General features: G+C 35.3%; 1 protein-coding gene and 1 pseudogene across 2 annotated transcripts in view; both read right to left on the reverse strand.

Annotated features, from left to right (window-relative positions):
- Positions 1–1,166: 1,166 nt before the first annotated feature.
- LOC132039114 (uncharacterized) overlaps positions 1,167–18,859 on the reverse strand; it is a 91,322-nt gene continuing 73,629 nt past the window's right edge. Inside the window, exons 2-16 of one of the 2 annotated variants that reach the window (XM_059429654.1) lie at positions 9,337–9,519; positions 7,590–7,717; positions 7,427–7,498; positions 7,241–7,354; positions 7,008–7,076; positions 6,877–6,933; positions 6,638–6,691; positions 6,491–6,553; positions 6,293–6,355; positions 5,927–6,091; positions 5,694–5,849; positions 2,268–2,348; positions 2,074–2,135; positions 1,835–1,960; positions 1,167–1,502 (exon numbers count right to left, since the gene is read on the reverse strand). In XM_059429654.1, the coding sequence (XP_059285637.1) occupies positions 1,876–1,960; positions 2,074–2,135; positions 2,268–2,348; positions 5,694–5,849; positions 5,927–6,091; positions 6,293–6,355; positions 6,491–6,553; positions 6,638–6,691; positions 6,877–6,933; positions 7,008–7,076; positions 7,241–7,354; positions 7,427–7,498; positions 7,590–7,717; positions 9,337–9,490 (1,323 nt within the window). In that variant the 5' untranslated portion in view covers positions 9,491–9,519 and the 3' untranslated portion in view covers positions 1,167–1,502; positions 1,835–1,875. Of the gene's footprint in view, positions 1,503–1,834; positions 1,961–2,073; positions 2,136–2,267; positions 2,349–5,693; positions 5,850–5,926; positions 6,092–6,292; positions 6,356–6,490; positions 6,554–6,637; positions 6,692–6,876; positions 6,934–7,007; positions 7,077–7,240; positions 7,355–7,426; positions 7,499–7,589; positions 7,718–9,336; positions 9,561–18,859 lie in introns of those variants that run through there. The other variant, XM_059429655.1, reaches the window with a different exon arrangement.
- Positions 8,588–8,706, reverse strand: LOC132041313 (5S ribosomal RNA; annotated as a pseudogene).

An 18,859-nucleotide genomic window follows, 5' to 3' on the forward strand; every position in this document is an offset into this window, starting at 1 on the left:
GGCAGGAAGGGGTGGGGGGCGTAGCGAGGAGGGGAGGACGTCGAGGGTGTGAAAAAATAAATTAAAAAAATCAATTTTTTTTTTTGGGTGGCGGTAGTGAGGGGTGGGAGGAGGAGCAGGGCTGGTAAAAAAACAAAAAAAAAATATCAAAACTTTTTAAAAAAAATTTGGTTGTGGGGGGGGGGGGGAGTGGAGGGCGGTAAGAAAAAATCAAAACATTTTAAAAAAAAAAAATTTGGGGGTGGGGGAGGGTTGCGAGGAGGAGGGGCGGTGAAAAAACAAATAAAGAAAATCAAAAAATTTTAAATTTTTTTTTGAGATTGGGGGTGGGGGGGGGAGGGTTGCGAGGAGGAGGAAAGGGTGAAAAAACAAATAAAGAAAATCAAAAAAAAATTTAATTATATTTTTTTTGGGGGGGGGGGGGGGAGAGAGGGGGTTTTGGTGGGGGTTTAGGGGGTTGGGAGGAGGAGGTGGGTGAAAAAAATTGGCGGCGGGCGGGGAGGGGCATCGGGGTCATGGGGTCGGGGCGGGATCTAGGTGGGAGTGGGTCAAAGTGTTAAAAATAAAACTTGAGTGTAAAGTGTTAAAAATAAAGTTGAAGGTCAAAGTGTCAAAATGAAAACTTTTGGGCAACTTCAAAACCCCTTAATCACTAATAGAAAATTATCACTTCCACCTAATAATTAAAACTTGAGTCACCTCTCCTAAAATAAAAAATTAAAGAGTCACCAATAATTAAATGTCCCAAGTAACATGCTCTAGCCTAATAGAAACATAGATACATCATTTTTAAAAATTATAATAGTGACTCAGTTTGCGAGCATCTTAACTATTTCACCAGATATTGCTACCTCCCTCGAGCATGCATCAAATAACTTTACCAAACAAAGGCTAAGGTAGTTGGAAAAAGAATTACCTAGCATTTTTTTAATCTCTCCTTGCTACATGAACCCTGTCCTCTCATGGTTTTCACCTACTTATTTGTTTGTAAACAAAAGTACAAACAGTAACTAAGTTCGTGCACAATCTATAGCTCAATCAACGTCGTTCCACATGTAACAGAATATACCAAGTATATCAATGGTAAAATAATTTTCTAATAGAAGTAACATAACAATCATCTAAACAGTGCCAACAGAGCTAAATGGAAAAACATAATGCCAATCTCATCAATCAAAATACTATGATCACAATATTTGTCTACACTGGAAGAGGGAACAAATACAATGTCATTACACAACACAAAGGAAAAATGGAGATGATACATCAGAGTACGCCTAAATCCTCCAAACTGCGTGGATTTGAATTTCTACGTCCTCAAACTATAAATTACTTATGTGTTAGAATTTACTAAGTCCCTACGTTTTCCCCAAGAAAATGGGTACCAACATTTTGTTCTAATTCGATATCCAACAATCTCCGGATATTGTGATTAGCATCTCCGGAACCAGGGTATCCAACCCCCTAGATATTGCAGTGCGCGGGCGACTGAAAGATGTGATCTGTTCAATAAACATGAATAAAAAGAATTATAGACAGACAAATATATTTCCATCAAAGACCTACAAATAGAATAGCAAAGCAGAATTGGTTATTCCAGCGCATTTCCACGACAAAACATACTAATCTGCTCAACATATGCACAAGCATGTCTACAACTTCAAATCATGCCACATTTTCACTTTTATTCCTTCACTTTTAATGTTGATTTTGTGGAGGCATTATCATCCTGCTTATTGGTTCCTAGACAGATAGTGAAGCAGTTGCAACTATCATGAAATAGCCCTCAAATTCATTTAGCAACGTTAAACAAAAGCAAATAGAAAAGCTTTACCTTCAATTTAATTGGATTATATAGAGTGATAGTATAGAAATTCATTTGTCAGGATGTGCTCTTTTAGCCCTGCGACGTGTGTGGCTTGTATGATGTCTACGAGAATGCTTCTTTAGCTTCTTAGCGCTGAAATGCATAGGAAAATTACATTGAAGTCTCAACAGAAAAAATATGTTAAAAGCTACTCCAAATAAAACAGTAGACTCATGGTTAACCAAAGCAAAGTCGTGATAACTAACCGCCTAAAATCTGATGCCAAATTAACAAGAAAGATCACAGGTAAGGCAAGCAAAGCTGTGGCCTGGAATAAATACAAAAATGAAAACAAATAATTAAATGTTAAGTCAAAACATCAAAAGAACAAAAACATAACCCATCCTCATTCAATATCTTATGTTAAAAGCGAAATTATTTACGATATACCACTACATACCAGATACCATGCCAACTCCTTTGTAGCATACGGCTTGGTGATGTGGTGATTCTTCAACGTGTTATGTATGTTTTCTTGAGCCTTCAAAATTAAAAGCAACAATGATCCATATAAGTCGATTGTCATCATTCTAAGAACAAGAGTAAATATTAAAAGCATCACCAATAAAAAAAAAAAAAACTATCGCTGAAAAAAATAAAATACTGAAGTAGAATTTTACCGACACATTATAGGAAAAAAATTATCATTTGAATTGAGAAAACCTAAGTACACCCTTGAATGTTTCCTTCCCTTAATTCAAACTTGGTAGCCATATTAACAAAACTCTCCATCATTCAGTGTTTCATTCCCCAGTAGCTTTCACAACACTTCTTGGCTTTCGTAAACAAACCACATTTGGGGTGGTTTGGTATTCTTTAAAAAGAATTAATTCACACCAAATGAAAGCCAGAATAAAGTTAAAATGACAAGAGGCATAAGCGAACCACATCTACAGCACCAAACATCATCCTCTTCGCTACTTCATTCACACAAGAGAGCTCATGCTAAGCTAACAGTTGATAATTGTAAATCCCAATTGAAAGTAAAGATCTCCACCTAATTATAATAGCTTTAATCAAAAATTCCAGGCAGCCGTTCGTTAAACACATCAGAGACAAATTGCTACTTGTTTGTTTCCTTTGTAGGTACAGTAAGATCATACTTTTAATGAGAAAAAGGTGGGTTGCTATAGAACTTTTAAACTCCAGTGAAGTAATTATTAAATGTAAGGTCAGTGTATAATAGCAAGAGAAACCTCCATGGTGCAATTAAAGCTATAACACATGAATGGTTAATAAAGCTTACATTTCCATTCTATTAATTTTGTTAACAAATTAAGTTGACAGGAGAGCTTTTGAGGGAGTAGAGTCGAGTTTTTATCAGTTGAGGAGTAGTCTCCGTTCACTTATTTTCTTTTGGTGCACCCATAGAGTCCCTGTTTGTATAGAGGATTGGGTAGAGTTTGTAGAGAATCATTTCTTTTTGTAGATTCTCTACCTTTTGGTATACACCTTCTATACGGCCAGCTTTTTGGCCATGTTTATAAATGAAATATATTTACTTGATCAAAAAAAAAAAAAAAAAGTTGACATGCAGCAAAAACTGGTGTAATATAGAGTACAGGGAAAGGGCATAAAATACCCTTAGACTTGTCATGGATTATCAGTTACACACTAATGCTTTGCGGGAATCCTATGACCCCCTTACACTATTTAAAACTACAATTTTTACCCCTTAAGCGCTGAGGTGGCATAAAGAGTGTATAAAGAGAGTGAGAAGCAAAAAAAGTGTAATTTTTTATTTTTATAATACTGTTATTACATGTAAAAGTATTTTTTTTCTTTTATTTTCTTTGTTCTTTTCTTTTTCTTTTTCTTTTCTTTTCTTCTTCTCTATCTCACATAAGAATTTGCCAACAATTTTTCTGGGGATTTTTGTCCTTTCTTCCATTTTCTTTTCCATTCTCTGTGGTGAAAGAAGCCAGTAAAAAAGAAAATTAAACAAAAACCCAAAAAAGAGAAAGGATAAGAAAAAAAAAGGGGTCACGACAATCGGAAGAGAGATGGTGGAGCTCTTTGAAAGGGATGGTGGGGTTCGCAGATGATGGGGGCCGATCAGCGGTGGCAATATAGCAGCAAAGAATGAAAAAGAAGAGAGAGAAAGCAAAAGAAAAAGAAAACAGAATAGAATAAGAAGAAAAAGAAAACCAAGGAAAAAAAATAAGAAAAAAAGTTATTCTTTATCAAATGCACGCGTGTCAAGCGCATGAACTTCACTATCCAACACAGGTCTGAGATTGGCATTTTAAGGGTGTATTTGTTCCATCTTAAAATAGTCCAGGGGGATCATGGGACCCCCCACAAATTATGTGTGTTAAGTAATCCGAGAAAGTTTGGGCGTTGTTTTAATGCCTTTTCCCTAATATATACTCTAAATCAGAAACTCATTTGAAGCAAAAGAAGATAAACACAACAAGTAACCATACATCTAAAGCCTGAATTAGTGGAAAAACAAAACACGGTGTTTAGATGATTGCATATTCACCAAAATACTAATTATTATTCTGGTCTCTTCCAGACATTGACCACTGCAAAAATCCTTTACTATATGCAAGAGGATACCTATGAGCCACTATTGTCAAATTTTGATTAGCAACAGCACAGGTGTCCTCACCCCGGCGCCCAACCCCCATACCCCAGATATTTTATGACAAATAGAACCACAGCACGGAGTGAGAGAACACAAGCATGTGTGCGGGTATATGATATGGACGTGTATCTTTCCTTACCTATTTGATGTCTGCTAAGCAAGAATATACCGATTTCTCTGACTGAGACCAAATCAGAAAACACGGTAAATAAGAGAAGGATGCCTCTAACATAGGTACCATATTGATCTTTACAACATAAAAGGTTCAACATCCTTGCAAACCTAGGTTAGACTCATGATGACCCACTCATATTTATGATAAAACATGGGTTTTCATACTAACATATTTTTCTTTATAATTCTGTAAATTATCTCAGTAAGTTTATTCTGCAAATATCTCATTAAGTTTTTTGTCAATTCCACTTTGTTCGTCTCTCTCTCCTTCCATCTCGACAGTTAACTTGTCCAACAAGTTCATCCTCCATTCCTTCCTCCAGACAGTGAACTCCACGAGGAAAAATCATGTCTTTTATTGGTAATATCAAGGCAATAATTACTCTAGGTTGTATTTGTAATTAGGGTGTCAAATGGACAGCCTGGGCTTTATTTGGGCAGGTCAAAAGTTGCTCGAGCTGAATGGGCTAAGCAACGGGTCATAACCCAACCTGCCCAATTCTTACGAAGTTTTAATTTCTTTGTTTGTTTTTTATCATTTGCTTAAGTACATAACAGAACTTTTTTTCTCTTTATTACTGTTATATATAACAAACTCTTTTTTTCTTTTTTCTTTTTTTTTTTTTTTTTTTTTTTAGTCTTTTCTTATAAATGACGCCACCCTACGAGGGAAGATGCAGATAAAAGACCAATAGCCTCATATCGAACAAAAAAAATATATATATAAAAAAAATTGACAAAGTTTCTCGTGAGTCAATTCGAGCTACATATCAGCCTAATTTGGAAGGGATGAACTGGGCAGGTCAGAACGGGCTGAGTTAAATATTGGATGGGTCATTGACCGGCCCAAACCTATGCTGGTTGAGCAGGTCATGTTTTTATGGGCTAATTTTGCCACCCCTATTTGTAATCAAAAGTGCGGGTGGGAACCATTCTACAGCTTAAGTGATTAGAAAAGCAAATCAAGGGAGAAAACATCAAGGATCGCACATAAAAGCGAAGCAGCACCAACAGAAGACTAAGGTACGGGAAACAGAGGAGAGAGAGAGAAAGAGATCATGCCTGGTGATGATATGAACTGACAGTTTTCTTGAACTTCCTATAATGACGATGAACTTTCTTGGTGTAAGGTTGCAAGAGAATCCTTGCTTTTTCAATATGAGGTTTCATCACCAGTGAAACTTGGTCAACATAGGGGTCTGCGATTTTCCTAGCTTCCTGCCAAATTAATAGGCTGATATGAATAAATCGTGCTGACCATAGTCATTGAACTAAGATAGTAAAAACAAATATACCTGGACGTAGGGTTGGATGACTTCCTGTGCATTCACAATATGAGGTTCCATAAACTTCATAGATGCGTGATAAAGATGAATAGTCTTAGTCTTAAGCCTCTGTACATGAGGCCCAGCATCTCGAGCAAATTCCACTGAACGCTTTTTCATAGCTGGGATCCATTTCTTCAAATGAAACAACAGAGAATCAGGGATAATTGAACATAGAGAAGAAAAGCATAGCATGCATGTTATTTCAATTTTGGATATTAAAACCAAAAAAAAATCTGAACTATAAATCATCACATAGCAGAACTAAACAGACGGACTATCAAAGCAGAATTGCCTCCTTTGTTAGAAAGGAGAAACCAAAAGGGAACGGCTTACTGTTTTAAATGAGTGAATATGAGCCTCCGCCATCTTTACTACTTCAGATTTGATCTCCAGGGCCTGAAGAAATCATTGTTAAAATGATTGACATCTATAATGCAGAAAGAGATATCTCAAGAATACTATAAAGAACAGAGCGTAATTTAACCTGAATGAAGTACTAATTAATTAAAAGCATTAGCAGAAGAACAAGACCTTTTTTATGGTCAGATCCAAAGCTGGTCTTCCGTTCTCATTCCAGTAAGTCATAACAATCGACTGCACAATCACGATAAGTCAAGGAAAATGGATAAAAAGAGAGACTCCCTTAATTATAATATGCAAAAGAATAAGTATAATCACCCGAAAATGTACAAGATGAACATCAAGCCAAGGTGGAAGCCATCCTTCTTTAACCTGGTCTCACAACATAATACACCGAATCAAATTCCAAAAAGTAGAGGGTATGTGATTCAGTGAATAGTTCATTGTTTTTCCTCTGAGTCATCACACTGATCAATATTTCCAGATATATTTGAAATCAATGACAGACCAAGAACAAGTAGAAAAAAAGCAAATATGATAATTTCGAAAGTACTGACCTCCTCAAGCTGCTCCGAAACAGAAGAAGCCTCCAATTTAGCCTTCATCATTTCTTCCTGAAGCCACCAAAAGTATTAGTACCCTCAGCTAATCAGTATTTTCTATACACAAAGAAGTAAGTAACGAAAACCTCCGCCACTTGAAGAGCGCGTTTTGTTTTACGGATCCTAGCATTCTGCTCCTCATTTATCCTTTGTAGCTAAAATAAGATATGCATACAATAAAAAGTGATGTCAATTCCTCAGGAAGTGATTGCATAAAAGGATTATATTTGGAAAGCTTTCATTAACATGAGCATCAAACAAAACAAACAAACTAGAATGATGAAGATCCCTAATATGGATTCAAGCAAAGAGCACATACACTTTCAAGTTTAAGATTCAGTTCCTGTATTTTCTCCTCTGCTACATTTGTATTGGTTTCCAGAGTATTTTTCTTTTTATTTTGTGCTTCTATTTCCCTTCTAAGAACATCTACCTGCAGATCAGCAGAACATTAAGGAATGCAGCACAATATCAGTATAAAGAAGCCAGCTTAAACATAACTAACCTGGCGGTCAAGTTCAGTGGCGCGCACATTAGCCTTAGCAACCAGCTCTTTTGCATTCAAGGATCCTTTTTCCTAGCGAAGATATGTACATATCAAGTTAATGAAAATCTGCACATCATTATTTGAATTGCAAAATCCAAATCTAAAACACAGAAATCCAAACCTGAAGTAACTGAAGTTCACTTTTCAGAGAAGCCAATTTGGCTAATTTCGAGTCAATCGTATTCTCCAGCTCCTTGATTCTCTCATCCTTACTTCTCAGTTCACGAGTGCCCTCGTCAACGCGTGACTCTTTCATACAAAGAAAAGGAAAGCAAAATGAGCTGTTAATTAGAAGGGAACCATAATGACAAGGGAAAAAACAGTGAAGAAGAAGGAATTTTACTTTTCCACATCATCCAAATTATTCATTGTTACACCTACATTATGTCAGCATTTTCCAGGAGTTTATTAGTTTGGTTAAAGATTTCATTGAACAAGCAAAGGATTTAAAGAATCTCTACTTTTAGAGAACACCTAATTTGTTCACACAAGCAAATTATTGAGTATTGGATTGACATGGGCTCAAATAGAGTGAAATAGATAATAGAGGAGTCATATAGCAAAGCTCAACTAGTTTGTGATGATGCACAGTTGATCGATTTAAATCACTGAATAAGCCTCCAACTAGCAAAATACCAGATCCACAAAAAGATAAAGGACTAACTTAGTTTAAAACAAGAGATACACCTAAAGACTAATCCCCATATAACAGATAATTCTAAGTAGATTTATACTCAAGAAAATGTTCCAAAACAGTGAAATTATTCTTCAGTTCTTCAAAATGACCAAATTTTCTATCTTAACTTAAGACAATGGTCAAGATGTTTTATTAAGCATTTAATTAAGAAGTCAACATTCACTCAAATCTAATCATAGAAATCCAATGCACCAAGGAGGCCAGTATCTTCTATTACCTTAATTTCTAAAACAACTATAGCTCAGAAAAAACATAAGACTAACGTGGAGGAAACTGTTTTCTTGGAAAATATTTTCCTAGGTTTCTAGAATACATTAGAAAACATTTCCGCCATAACAAAAATAATACAAAAAAAAAAAAGGGGCAGCAGGTGCACTAAGCTCCTCCGCCCCCATGCGCCGGGTCTGGGGAAGGAAAAAGGAGGAATGCAACACGAAGGCTATTCGGGGAGTCAACCATCCTAGTACTATTCTTGCTCAAGCACGCTTAACTTCAGAGTTCTGATGGGATTCAGTGCGTTAGTGCTGGTATGATCGCACCAACCAAAAACAATATACACAAACTAAACTATGCTTCTCCGTTTTCATGTCCTTCTACTCCTTCAGTTTGTAAATAATCCGTGTCCCATTTTAGGTGCCCTAAGTGGACTTCAAAGGACAAATTAACTAATTTCAACACTGATATTTTCACTTAAATTCTTTCAAATTTTCTAAAGAAACAATTTTAACTACGCCTTAATCTCAATTCTCAAACTAGTTGACATGTATATTATTCCGGAAAACTGTTTGGACATAGAATAGTTACAATTTCCCGGAAAGCAATTTATCCAGAATTTTCCATAATCCGAAAAAATCCAAAAAAAAAAAAAAGCTGTTTTCACAATTTTCACACCAAATCACTTACAAAAATCCAAAAACAACTTCAATTTGTATTCATGTCCAAACACAAATCCAATTTTCAACTTGAAAACAAATACTACTACTTTTTTTTTCAAATATTACAATTCTTATGTCCAAACTAAAAATGCTACATTTACGAGTATCAATTTCTGACAGACAATAAAAATAAAAAATAAAAAAACCCAGTTCCATTTTTGAGTAAAAAGGAAATATAACAGCATATATATAAAAATAAATTGGGTATAGTAAAAAAAAAAAAAAAAAAAAAACACCTAAAAGGGAAATCTTGGAGTTGAGTTGGTCAAGTTGGAGTTTGAAATCTGAATCTGAATCTTTTGAACTAACAATGGGTTCTGAATTAACAACTCCATTTGTGAAAATTTGGAGAAATGTGAATGAGAAAAGCAACACTTTCAACAACGCCATATTTTTGTGTACTGAGACTTTTCTCTTGACTTTTTTTTCTATTTTAGAGAAAATGCAGTGACAGTTTTGGACTCTTCGGGTTTTTGATGTTCACCTTTGGAGTTGGTTGTTTTACTGTTTTACCCCTTTCTTCAAATTGCCAACTAGGACTTATAAATGCAAAAAAATACTGTATTTGACACTAACCAATTTTGAGAAATTTTGGTTTACTTTTGATCTTGGGAAATATCAGTTTTATAGTCATTATATAAATGTCTTTTCGTTACTTCTTCCATTCCAATTTATGTTAAGGTATTTGACTGCATACGAAATTTAAGAATGGAGTTATTTCCCTAGATGATAGGTCAAATTTGAGAAATTGCCTCCAAATATCACTTTTGTTTCTTTTAAGACAACAAAGTCACTTAACTATTACTATTTTTCTCAAAAGCTTCCTTCTCTCTTAGTTAAGCTTCCTTCTCTCCTAGTTAACATACGAGGTCATAAAGCCCATTTTCTTAATATTTACCATTTAACTCATCAAACTTATTTAATCAAAGACATACTACTTTATACCCAATCAAATAGGTTAAAAAAAGACAAAGGTATTAATCCCATACTTTCTATTGAGCCACTTTTCCAAATCTAAGATTTTTTTTTATCTCAATTCAAATATATTATCTTTTAAATTAAATTAAAATTTAAGTAGTTTTATCTTTCTATTCAAATTCAAATATTTTTACATATCATATTTGGTCCACATTAAATGATATATTCTTTCCGCATTAAAATGAGATTACACAGATAACAAAAAGAGTTACTTTCGAATAAGTTTAACTTTTAAAAAATCTAATTGAATCTTATATTTTAAGAAATAAAGTTAATGTAATTTTTTCCTTTGTATTTTGAGTTATTTATTCTTAAATATGTAGTGTGTAATTTTTTGGTATTTTCCGACATCGGATACGATGTGGACATTGGTCTTATTACTAGTGTCATTTAAGTAAGCCCGAGCCAAAACTAAATAAACTTAAATGTAATTACATTTTTTCCCACTCGTGTGACATTAACTTATTGAAAAATTAGTTCGGCCTTTCGCAAATTCCTAAAAACTATAGGCTCTCTAAAATTAAGTTGCACAAAAATATTTAAAAATTGAATAAAGATTTTTTTATCCGTACTTTAGACTTACTTTTTACCTTCAAGCAAATACATGACATACAAATCACTTATTTTTTTTTATTTATCGGATTTATTTAGATTTAGACTTTGATAATTCTTGAACTCAAACTTAGTTGTAACATAAGTGTGATTAACAACATCCGTTATGAACTATAACATTTTCTTCCAAAAAGAAGAAAAAGAATTGGGTTCAAGAGACATCAATTATATATGCTACATTTATTCTTTTGCTAAAATGTTAGTAAATGTTACTTTCATTTAAATTATAAATATATTGAAATACAACAACAACAACACATACCCAATGAAATTTCACAAATTGAAGTCTGGGCAGGGTAGAGTGTACGCAGATCTTACCCCTACCTTGGAGGTAGAGAGGTTGTTCCTGGTAGACCCTTAGCACAAGGACAAGGACTTTTCTTAATATAATTAAATTTTCCTTTGCTTTCCAAAAATTTATGTGACGACGAAGTGATATTATTCCTTTTGTTCGTTTATAAGTGGAACATTATTTTATAAAATGTATATTCTAATCATTTTTTAAAACACAAAAGTAGCTTCAATGCTTCCCTATGCTAAAGAAATACTGCCCCATTTTTAAACCCCCTCCCCCCGACCCCAAACAAAAAAACGATACTCAAAAAAACAAAAAACAAAAAAAAATTGCTCCCTTTTGTTACAATTTGTTTGACATTATTATTGCTTGGAAAACTAAAAATTATTTAAGTACACATGCATAAAATAGGTCATTTCCTTTAATTATATACATAAGTCATAATTGAAGCAATTATGAAGTTTTACAACTTATTCACGCTAATGCGCAAAATTAAAGGAGCTGACATATTTTAAGTGGTTAACTTATATGTAATGGGTACTTGAGAATACACACAAAAAGTATTCTTAAAATTTAAACTGAAAATGTCTAAAGGAACACTTTATCATGTGTTTAAGTGCTCAATTGGAACAAATCATAATTCATATGTCTAAGTAGGCGTTTGGCCATTGATTCTAAATATTTTTCTTGGCCATTGATTCTAAATATTTTTCACTTTATTTGGAATTTATGGAGTTGGAGTTGGGGATGGAGTTGCTTTTGGTTATACTTTTGCAAAGAATATTTGGAACAATGTTCATGCTTGAATGTACTTAAATATAACTTCAAAAGTGAAAAGTGAGTTGAAAAAAAAAATGAAAAGAAGTTATAAGTTATTTTCTAAATTTTGAAATACAACTTCAAATTGGATTTGGAATTTTCTTGATCAATACTATTTTTCAAATAAAGTGGGAAAAAAATCAGATTTTTTTTTATGACCAAACGGGTATTTTAAAAAATATCGATGTATTGAGCAATAAAACAATACACAGTAGTATGAAAATGAGTGAGGCATACGAAAGTTGTAGTACATTTGATGTCACCTGTTAAAAAAGTACATTTATTGTCACCTGCAAAAGTTAGCTTAAGGGGCATATATTACTAAAAGAGGCTTAAAAGTGCTTGAATTTTTGCAAAACACCTTTTGGTAAAGATGCAATAAATGACAAATATAAGGGTGAATTTGAAAGAGGAAGCCTATTAGTTGGTAGGCATTAGTTGCAATCCAACTGGGACGACAAAATCGTCCCATTCTCCCTTATTACATATAGTAATATGGTCTTAGCCAATCTTCACATTATGAGTTAGTTGGGGTTGAATTATATCCAAATTCCATTTTCTTAATATTCTGCTTCTCCTTTTGACAATTAACTTATGATCTTAACGTTCTACACAATTAATTTTTATGATGTTGCAAAGGAATTGTATCATTTATATTTTAAAAAATTAAATTATATATATATTTTTTAAAAATTAGTTGAAATTAAAAAAATATAGTTTTTTGAGGTTAAAGCTAAATAAAGGAATGCTTTGAAAGTTTTAATTATCTAGCTAGAACATAGTAATTTCATCTAACCAAATTTCCAACTTCAAATTAAATTCTTTATTTCAAGTTAAAGTTGAAAATAATGAACCAAATTGTAAAAGAGATCATATTACTGTGCAAATAAATAAGTATTTTAAATAGTTTTTATGACCAAACATGGATATAAAATGAAATGGATGGACTAATAAGTATCAAAAACAATAATTAAGAAAGAGAGGGAAAGATTAGAGAACTAATAAAAATAAGAGAGGTTAAAAATTTTAGTTTATTATTTGTAAAAAAAGCTTTAATGAGATGGCATGTTAATTAGGAGAGAAGAAAGCTTTTGAGGTGTTTAGTATATTTTGAGGAAAATCGGGATAGCTGAGTAGTGATCATCTAGGGAATTAACTCTTAAAAATGAAACAGGCATAATTAACCCCATTAGCCATTCGGTCATCTAGTCTGCTACATTTGACCTGTTTTCGGAGAAATTTCTCCATCTCCGGTGAAGTCGAGATTAATGGATGAAAGAAATGGAGTTGTAGCTCTGTTTGAAAGAGATAAAGTCATCAAGTGATAGCTGGCAATTCCTTTATTTTATAATGTTTTGTTTATTAGAAAATAGTAAGTATAGGTACTAATAAATGGACAAGTGTCCTATATTCTAAAATGTAATACAGGTATTGTTAGGTGTATATACATTTTATTTAATTAGGTTTGTTAGAGAGTTTGTTAGGATAGCATCTTTATTTTGTGTATATATACACGAGCAAGCTTTGTACAAAATAGACAACTGAATACAGTGAAAATTTATCATACAATCTCTTTTATTTTCTGTCATGGTATCAGAGCATTAGCTCTTGCTTTACAAAGTTTTTCTTTATAATTTTTTTCTGAATCTCCTTCTATTTTAGGAACACTCATCAACGGGTGATATTACAGTAGCTAAAAATGATCCCACTAAGATTGATACTCAGCACCCTTACTTCCTTTCCCCATTTGATTCGCCTGGTATGCATCTTATAAACACCAATTTTGACGGTATCAGTTATGGGAATTGGAAAAGAGGTGTGCTAATTTCTTTATCTGCAAAAAATAAACTCGGTTTTGTCAATGGCACCTACAAAATACCAAGCAAAGAGTCAAACTGTCACAACCCAACCCCGTAGGCCGTGACTATCGCCCGAGCTGGGCACTCATACGCACCCATTAACCATAATCGTCCTACTAATAGCATAAGCATAGGCGAAGGTAAGTCATCGTCCCAAAGCTGACATATATATATATATATATATATATATATATATATATATATATATATATATATATATATATATATAGATAGATACATATATACATAACGCATGAAAGCCGGTAAGGCTATCAAAACATAAGAACACAAACCATACAAACACAACTGTACAGAACTCGCCCACAACCCACACGTATATGTCTACAGACCTCTAAGAGTCATAACAGAACCATATGACGGGACAGGGCCCCGCCGTACCCATGACCAAACATATATACAAATAGCAGAAACATTTGTACCCAAAAGTGTAGGCTCCGGATCTAGGAGCTCTCAAACCGGAATGGACGCCCTAGGGCCGACGGATCACGAACATCTACACCGTACCGCGCGGCATGAAACGCGGCCCGAAGAAAGGGGTCGGTACGGAATATGTACCGAGTATGTAAAACGAGAAAGACAAGAAACGGGATCATAATCGGGAATAGGGTTTACAGGAACAAGTGTAATAACCGGATAACCAAAACTTGCCTTTTGAAACATTTATCATGCTTATAAATCTGTTGGAAGTAAAATTCATATCATAATCATGTCATTATATCATCGTACATACAGTACCCGGCCCTCTAACGAGGGACTCGGTGAGTAAATTCATAGTATAAACGTATAGCGTGTCCCGGCCATCTAATGAGGGACTCGGTAAATGAAATCATCATATGCATGTCAATTATCGGAAATTATATGCGAATTACAGAAAACGTGAATAATAGTCAAAGTGCCAGAATACTTACTTTTGAACATAAATCATACATATCAAGACATATTTCCTATGCGGTCCGTAATGGGACCCGGCGGACGGAACGTGGTCGCCCCTCCTGCCTTGGGCGCCACAACTCATCATACTTCGGAAGTTTTCATATCTCCGTATCTCCGTCACACATCATAACATCATATCATATATACACGATACCCGGCCACAGAGACTCGGCGTGCCGGACACATCATACTTCGGAAACATATCATATCATATCGTACGCTCATCATACTTCGAAGCTCATCATACTTCGGATTGTGCGCACGATAACAACCGGCCCGGGACTCAGCGAAGGATATAACAATAGTATGCACGAGCAGATTCGTGGGATCTATAGGCAATTTCATACATTTATAACCATATGCAATGTAAACACTTACAAAGACTTAATAAATTAATCAAACAACTCATTACTTACAAATTAAGACAATAGTCCAATCACGTTTCTTTCGAATGCCACTCGGGCGCATATCGAACCGAACTTTAAAGATCATAACTTCGTATCGGAATCATACACATAACAATTCTCACTTCAGACTCGTTACATAAGTAAGTAATCATACTCGGGGGTTAAAACGATAATCACATTAAGTCTTTTTCGAAAAATCGTTAGGTCTAAGCATGGAAAAGTCTCGGGGCCCACGGATAGGTGTCAAACCAAATCCGAGCCCGCCTATGAAAGTCGGGGATGTTATACATTATGGAACCTCCTATGAGCGTTTCGGAGCGATCCGAGCCCGTTTGTGAAAGTTACGGACGTTCGTAGTTCCAGATTCGTTTAGGAACAAAATTCTTTTGAAGACAAAACTTTTATGCAACTTTTAAAATTTAGTCATACGAAAGACATAAGAACCATAATTCGACTACATTAAGAATACGAATATTAAGAGAAGGCTAAGAATCATGGACATGCTCGGATCGCCAGTGGAATTACCTCGAGAATCGTGTCATAGCTTATTTACTCTAAGACATGCCAGGAGAAAGAAAAAGTAACTTTACATACCTCGTTTGCTTCCTTAGCTAATCCAAACTCAGGCCTCGGCTCCCCAAGGTCTACACAACGTCAATAAGTATCAACCATTAGCTATAAGCATTTAGGAATTCAATTCCAAACTATTACTCAATTCTACGAAATTTGGCAAAGACCTCCCCTGTAAATACAACAACCCCGAGAATTCAACTCGGCCAATTTGTCAACAACAATACCAACAACCATTCTAACAACATTCAAACACACTTTAAACAATTCGCACAACATTCCAAATGGCCAAACCAACTTACTACATCACCGAAACTTTCCAATTTCCATAGGGACAACATCAACACGTTTCTTCCTTCCAAATTCATAAACTATATCGACAATCCACACATTAACAACATTATCCTCACAAATTCAAGAAACTATAATAAGATCACATTAAGCTTCAAATAGTTTTTAACTTCAACTTGGATTATTAACCTTCATTTTACATCATAGAATTCATAACGACGACAACAAAATACTAGATAACATTAATTCATTTCTTGCATACCAAATATCCCAACATCAACATGTAATTTCATAATTTCATTCGTTTTCTACACACTACAACAACACACAAACATGTTAACTGCAATTAATTCATCACCCTAATACCTCTACATGCACACGGCCAAACACACCCACACGGCTACACTTCAACATCTCTATTTTCATAATTTTCATTCATTTCTATACATCACAACATACACAAATCATCTATAACATATGAAAAATAAGATTGAACCATACCTCTTTTACTTAGTTCTTCAAGTTGGCTATGCTTGGCACCTTGAATCAACGCTTGTTTTTACTACTCCAACGACTCCACCATGTTGTTATGCACCTTCTAAGGAGTAGAATTGCTAGAGAAAATTATTTTTTGATCACTTCTTCCTTGGCTTGCTCGGCTAGAGAGCGGGGCCGAATGGTCTCTCTCTCTCTCCAACTTTCTTGAAATTTCTAGGGATGAAAAATGATGAATTAGCCATCTACTACTACATATATTAAGTATCCATGTAGCCATGGCCCACACCTCTGTGGCCGGCCACGTAGCCTTGTTTTTCATGAAATTTCAACTTTCAAAAATTAACTTTTGGCCCCAAATTTTTCATGAGATATCTAACTTTCCATAATCCACTTTTAATCCCAAATTCCATAATATCTCATGCTAATAAAATCATGAGCAACCCGTGCCTTGAAATAAATCGTGGTTAAAAATCTCTACTCCGTATCCCGAAATCTCGTCCTTAACGTATCATAGTTAGCTCGGATTATCCCGACGTACAAAGTACGGGATATAACATCCTTCCCACCTTTAGAACATTCGTCCTCGAATGTTCAACTAATCTTACGAGGTCTTATAAGGATCTCGGGGGGGGGGGGGGGCTGCCTTTATTACTATAGATTGCGGTCTCAACTACCAACTCCTTCTTCCCCATTTTCTCTTGACTTTTCAAGTCCTCACTTCTCTGTTATTATTCCGCCATAGTACCTTAACACACGCCACGTCTTCGGTACGCAACCTTCTTACCTTACGAACAATATAATAAAGTCCAATACCTTTCGGGTTAAACTTTTCCTTTTATCGCATTTTATTACGCCTTTCATAGGTAATGTCTTCAAGCACTTTCACTTGTGAAAATTCACTCTCCCTTGGTAGCCCGCTAGTTTCGATCGCCTTGCTTATTCATCTTATAATCCCTTTTACTCAACTTGTAACATCCTAGGCACATCGTCTCGTGTTATCTCTTTATCTCTAATTCAAACCCTTTTGTTATCTTTTTGCCCAGATCTTGCTCCTAACCTTCCGGTTACACCTGGTGTTGTCATCTCTACATGAATACGCGAGGTGCCCCAATTAGCCCAAGACGTATCTTAACGTTGCTCCACTAATCCTTATGTCTACCTCGTCTTCCCTTTCTAGTCGACGGTATCGGGGTAGGTTTTTGGTCCACCCATAACCATGTCCTATTTGGCCTTAGTACCACTCTACCTCAAAAATTCTTTCTTAAACCGTCTTTACATCTCTCCTTGACGTATTCGGGACCTCGTAACCACCTCGTCTTTACCGAATTCAAACTTTTCTCATTAACTATTCGCTCGATTTCATTCTTAGCATATAGATGTTCATAGATGACATAGCCATTCTTGTGCGACTTATATAAGACGTTTTCAATTTTGGTTACGGTCTTTTCCTTTTCCTAGTTCACTGCGCCCACATATTCCTTGGTACTAACGTTTGCTAGTAGCCTGCCTTGTCACGCTCCCTTTCCTTCCTTGTCTTACTTCTTACTATACGGTTTGCTATCCTTGGCGAACAATTCCATTGTCTACATCTTAACCGCTAATCCCGCATAGTGGCGTTATCTTTCACAATGCCTCCGTAAGTTGCTTGTCACTTTCCTTTTTGTCGTATTCTTTCTCTCCGTAAGCATTCGCTTCTAAGGTTATATCATTTAGGATCTTCCACGATTAATTCGAGTACTATCTCAATTACCCTCCTAACTTCAACCTCTTTTACCGGCTTTCGGATCTTATTGACTCGCCTCGACGGGAGCTTACCGTAGCCCCGCATCCTATTCGGGATATCATAGTGTCGATTGTCTCCATTTTACATTTGCATACTTCGCATTCACTTCCCCCCTTTAGGGGTGTACTTATACTATTACCCGATTATACTTCGCCCTATGTCTATATTTCCAATTTCAATCCGGCGGTATTTTGATCCCAATGTTTTGATTCTCTAACCTCCCACTGCTCACTTTCTTCCCTTTCCACATATCATTGCATTCGAACTTTCCAGACTTAACCTGTGGTAACAACAACATCAGCTTGCCTTGTAACATTTGTACCATCTATATACTGTTTCTCACTTAGGCTTCGTTACCCTGTCCTCTTAATGCCTTCTCTATATCGCCCCGTTGACTACCGGAATACACATATCCGCTAATATGACCATATGTGGGACACTACACGCACACGTAGACATTATATAATTGCTACCGTCTCACTTACCAAATATTTCCAAACACCGTTCAAACTCACCCCAATTCCAAAATCGTGATGCATCTTCTTCCTCTTTATCGGTCTAATCTGCCTCATCCTATGTGACCACTTAAGGTTCCGACCATTCGCACACTCTAATTTTGGATTACTCTAGCCTCCCATTTTCCTCTTTCGCTTGAATTTGTGGGACTTTCAGAAAACTTTCCAGGGGGTCACC

Source organism: Lycium ferocissimum, chromosome 12, assembly GCF_029784015.1.
Source record: "Lycium ferocissimum isolate CSIRO_LF1 chromosome 12, AGI_CSIRO_Lferr_CH_V1, whole genome shotgun sequence".
Taxonomy (NCBI): Eukaryota; Viridiplantae; Streptophyta; class Magnoliopsida; order Solanales; family Solanaceae; genus Lycium; species Lycium ferocissimum.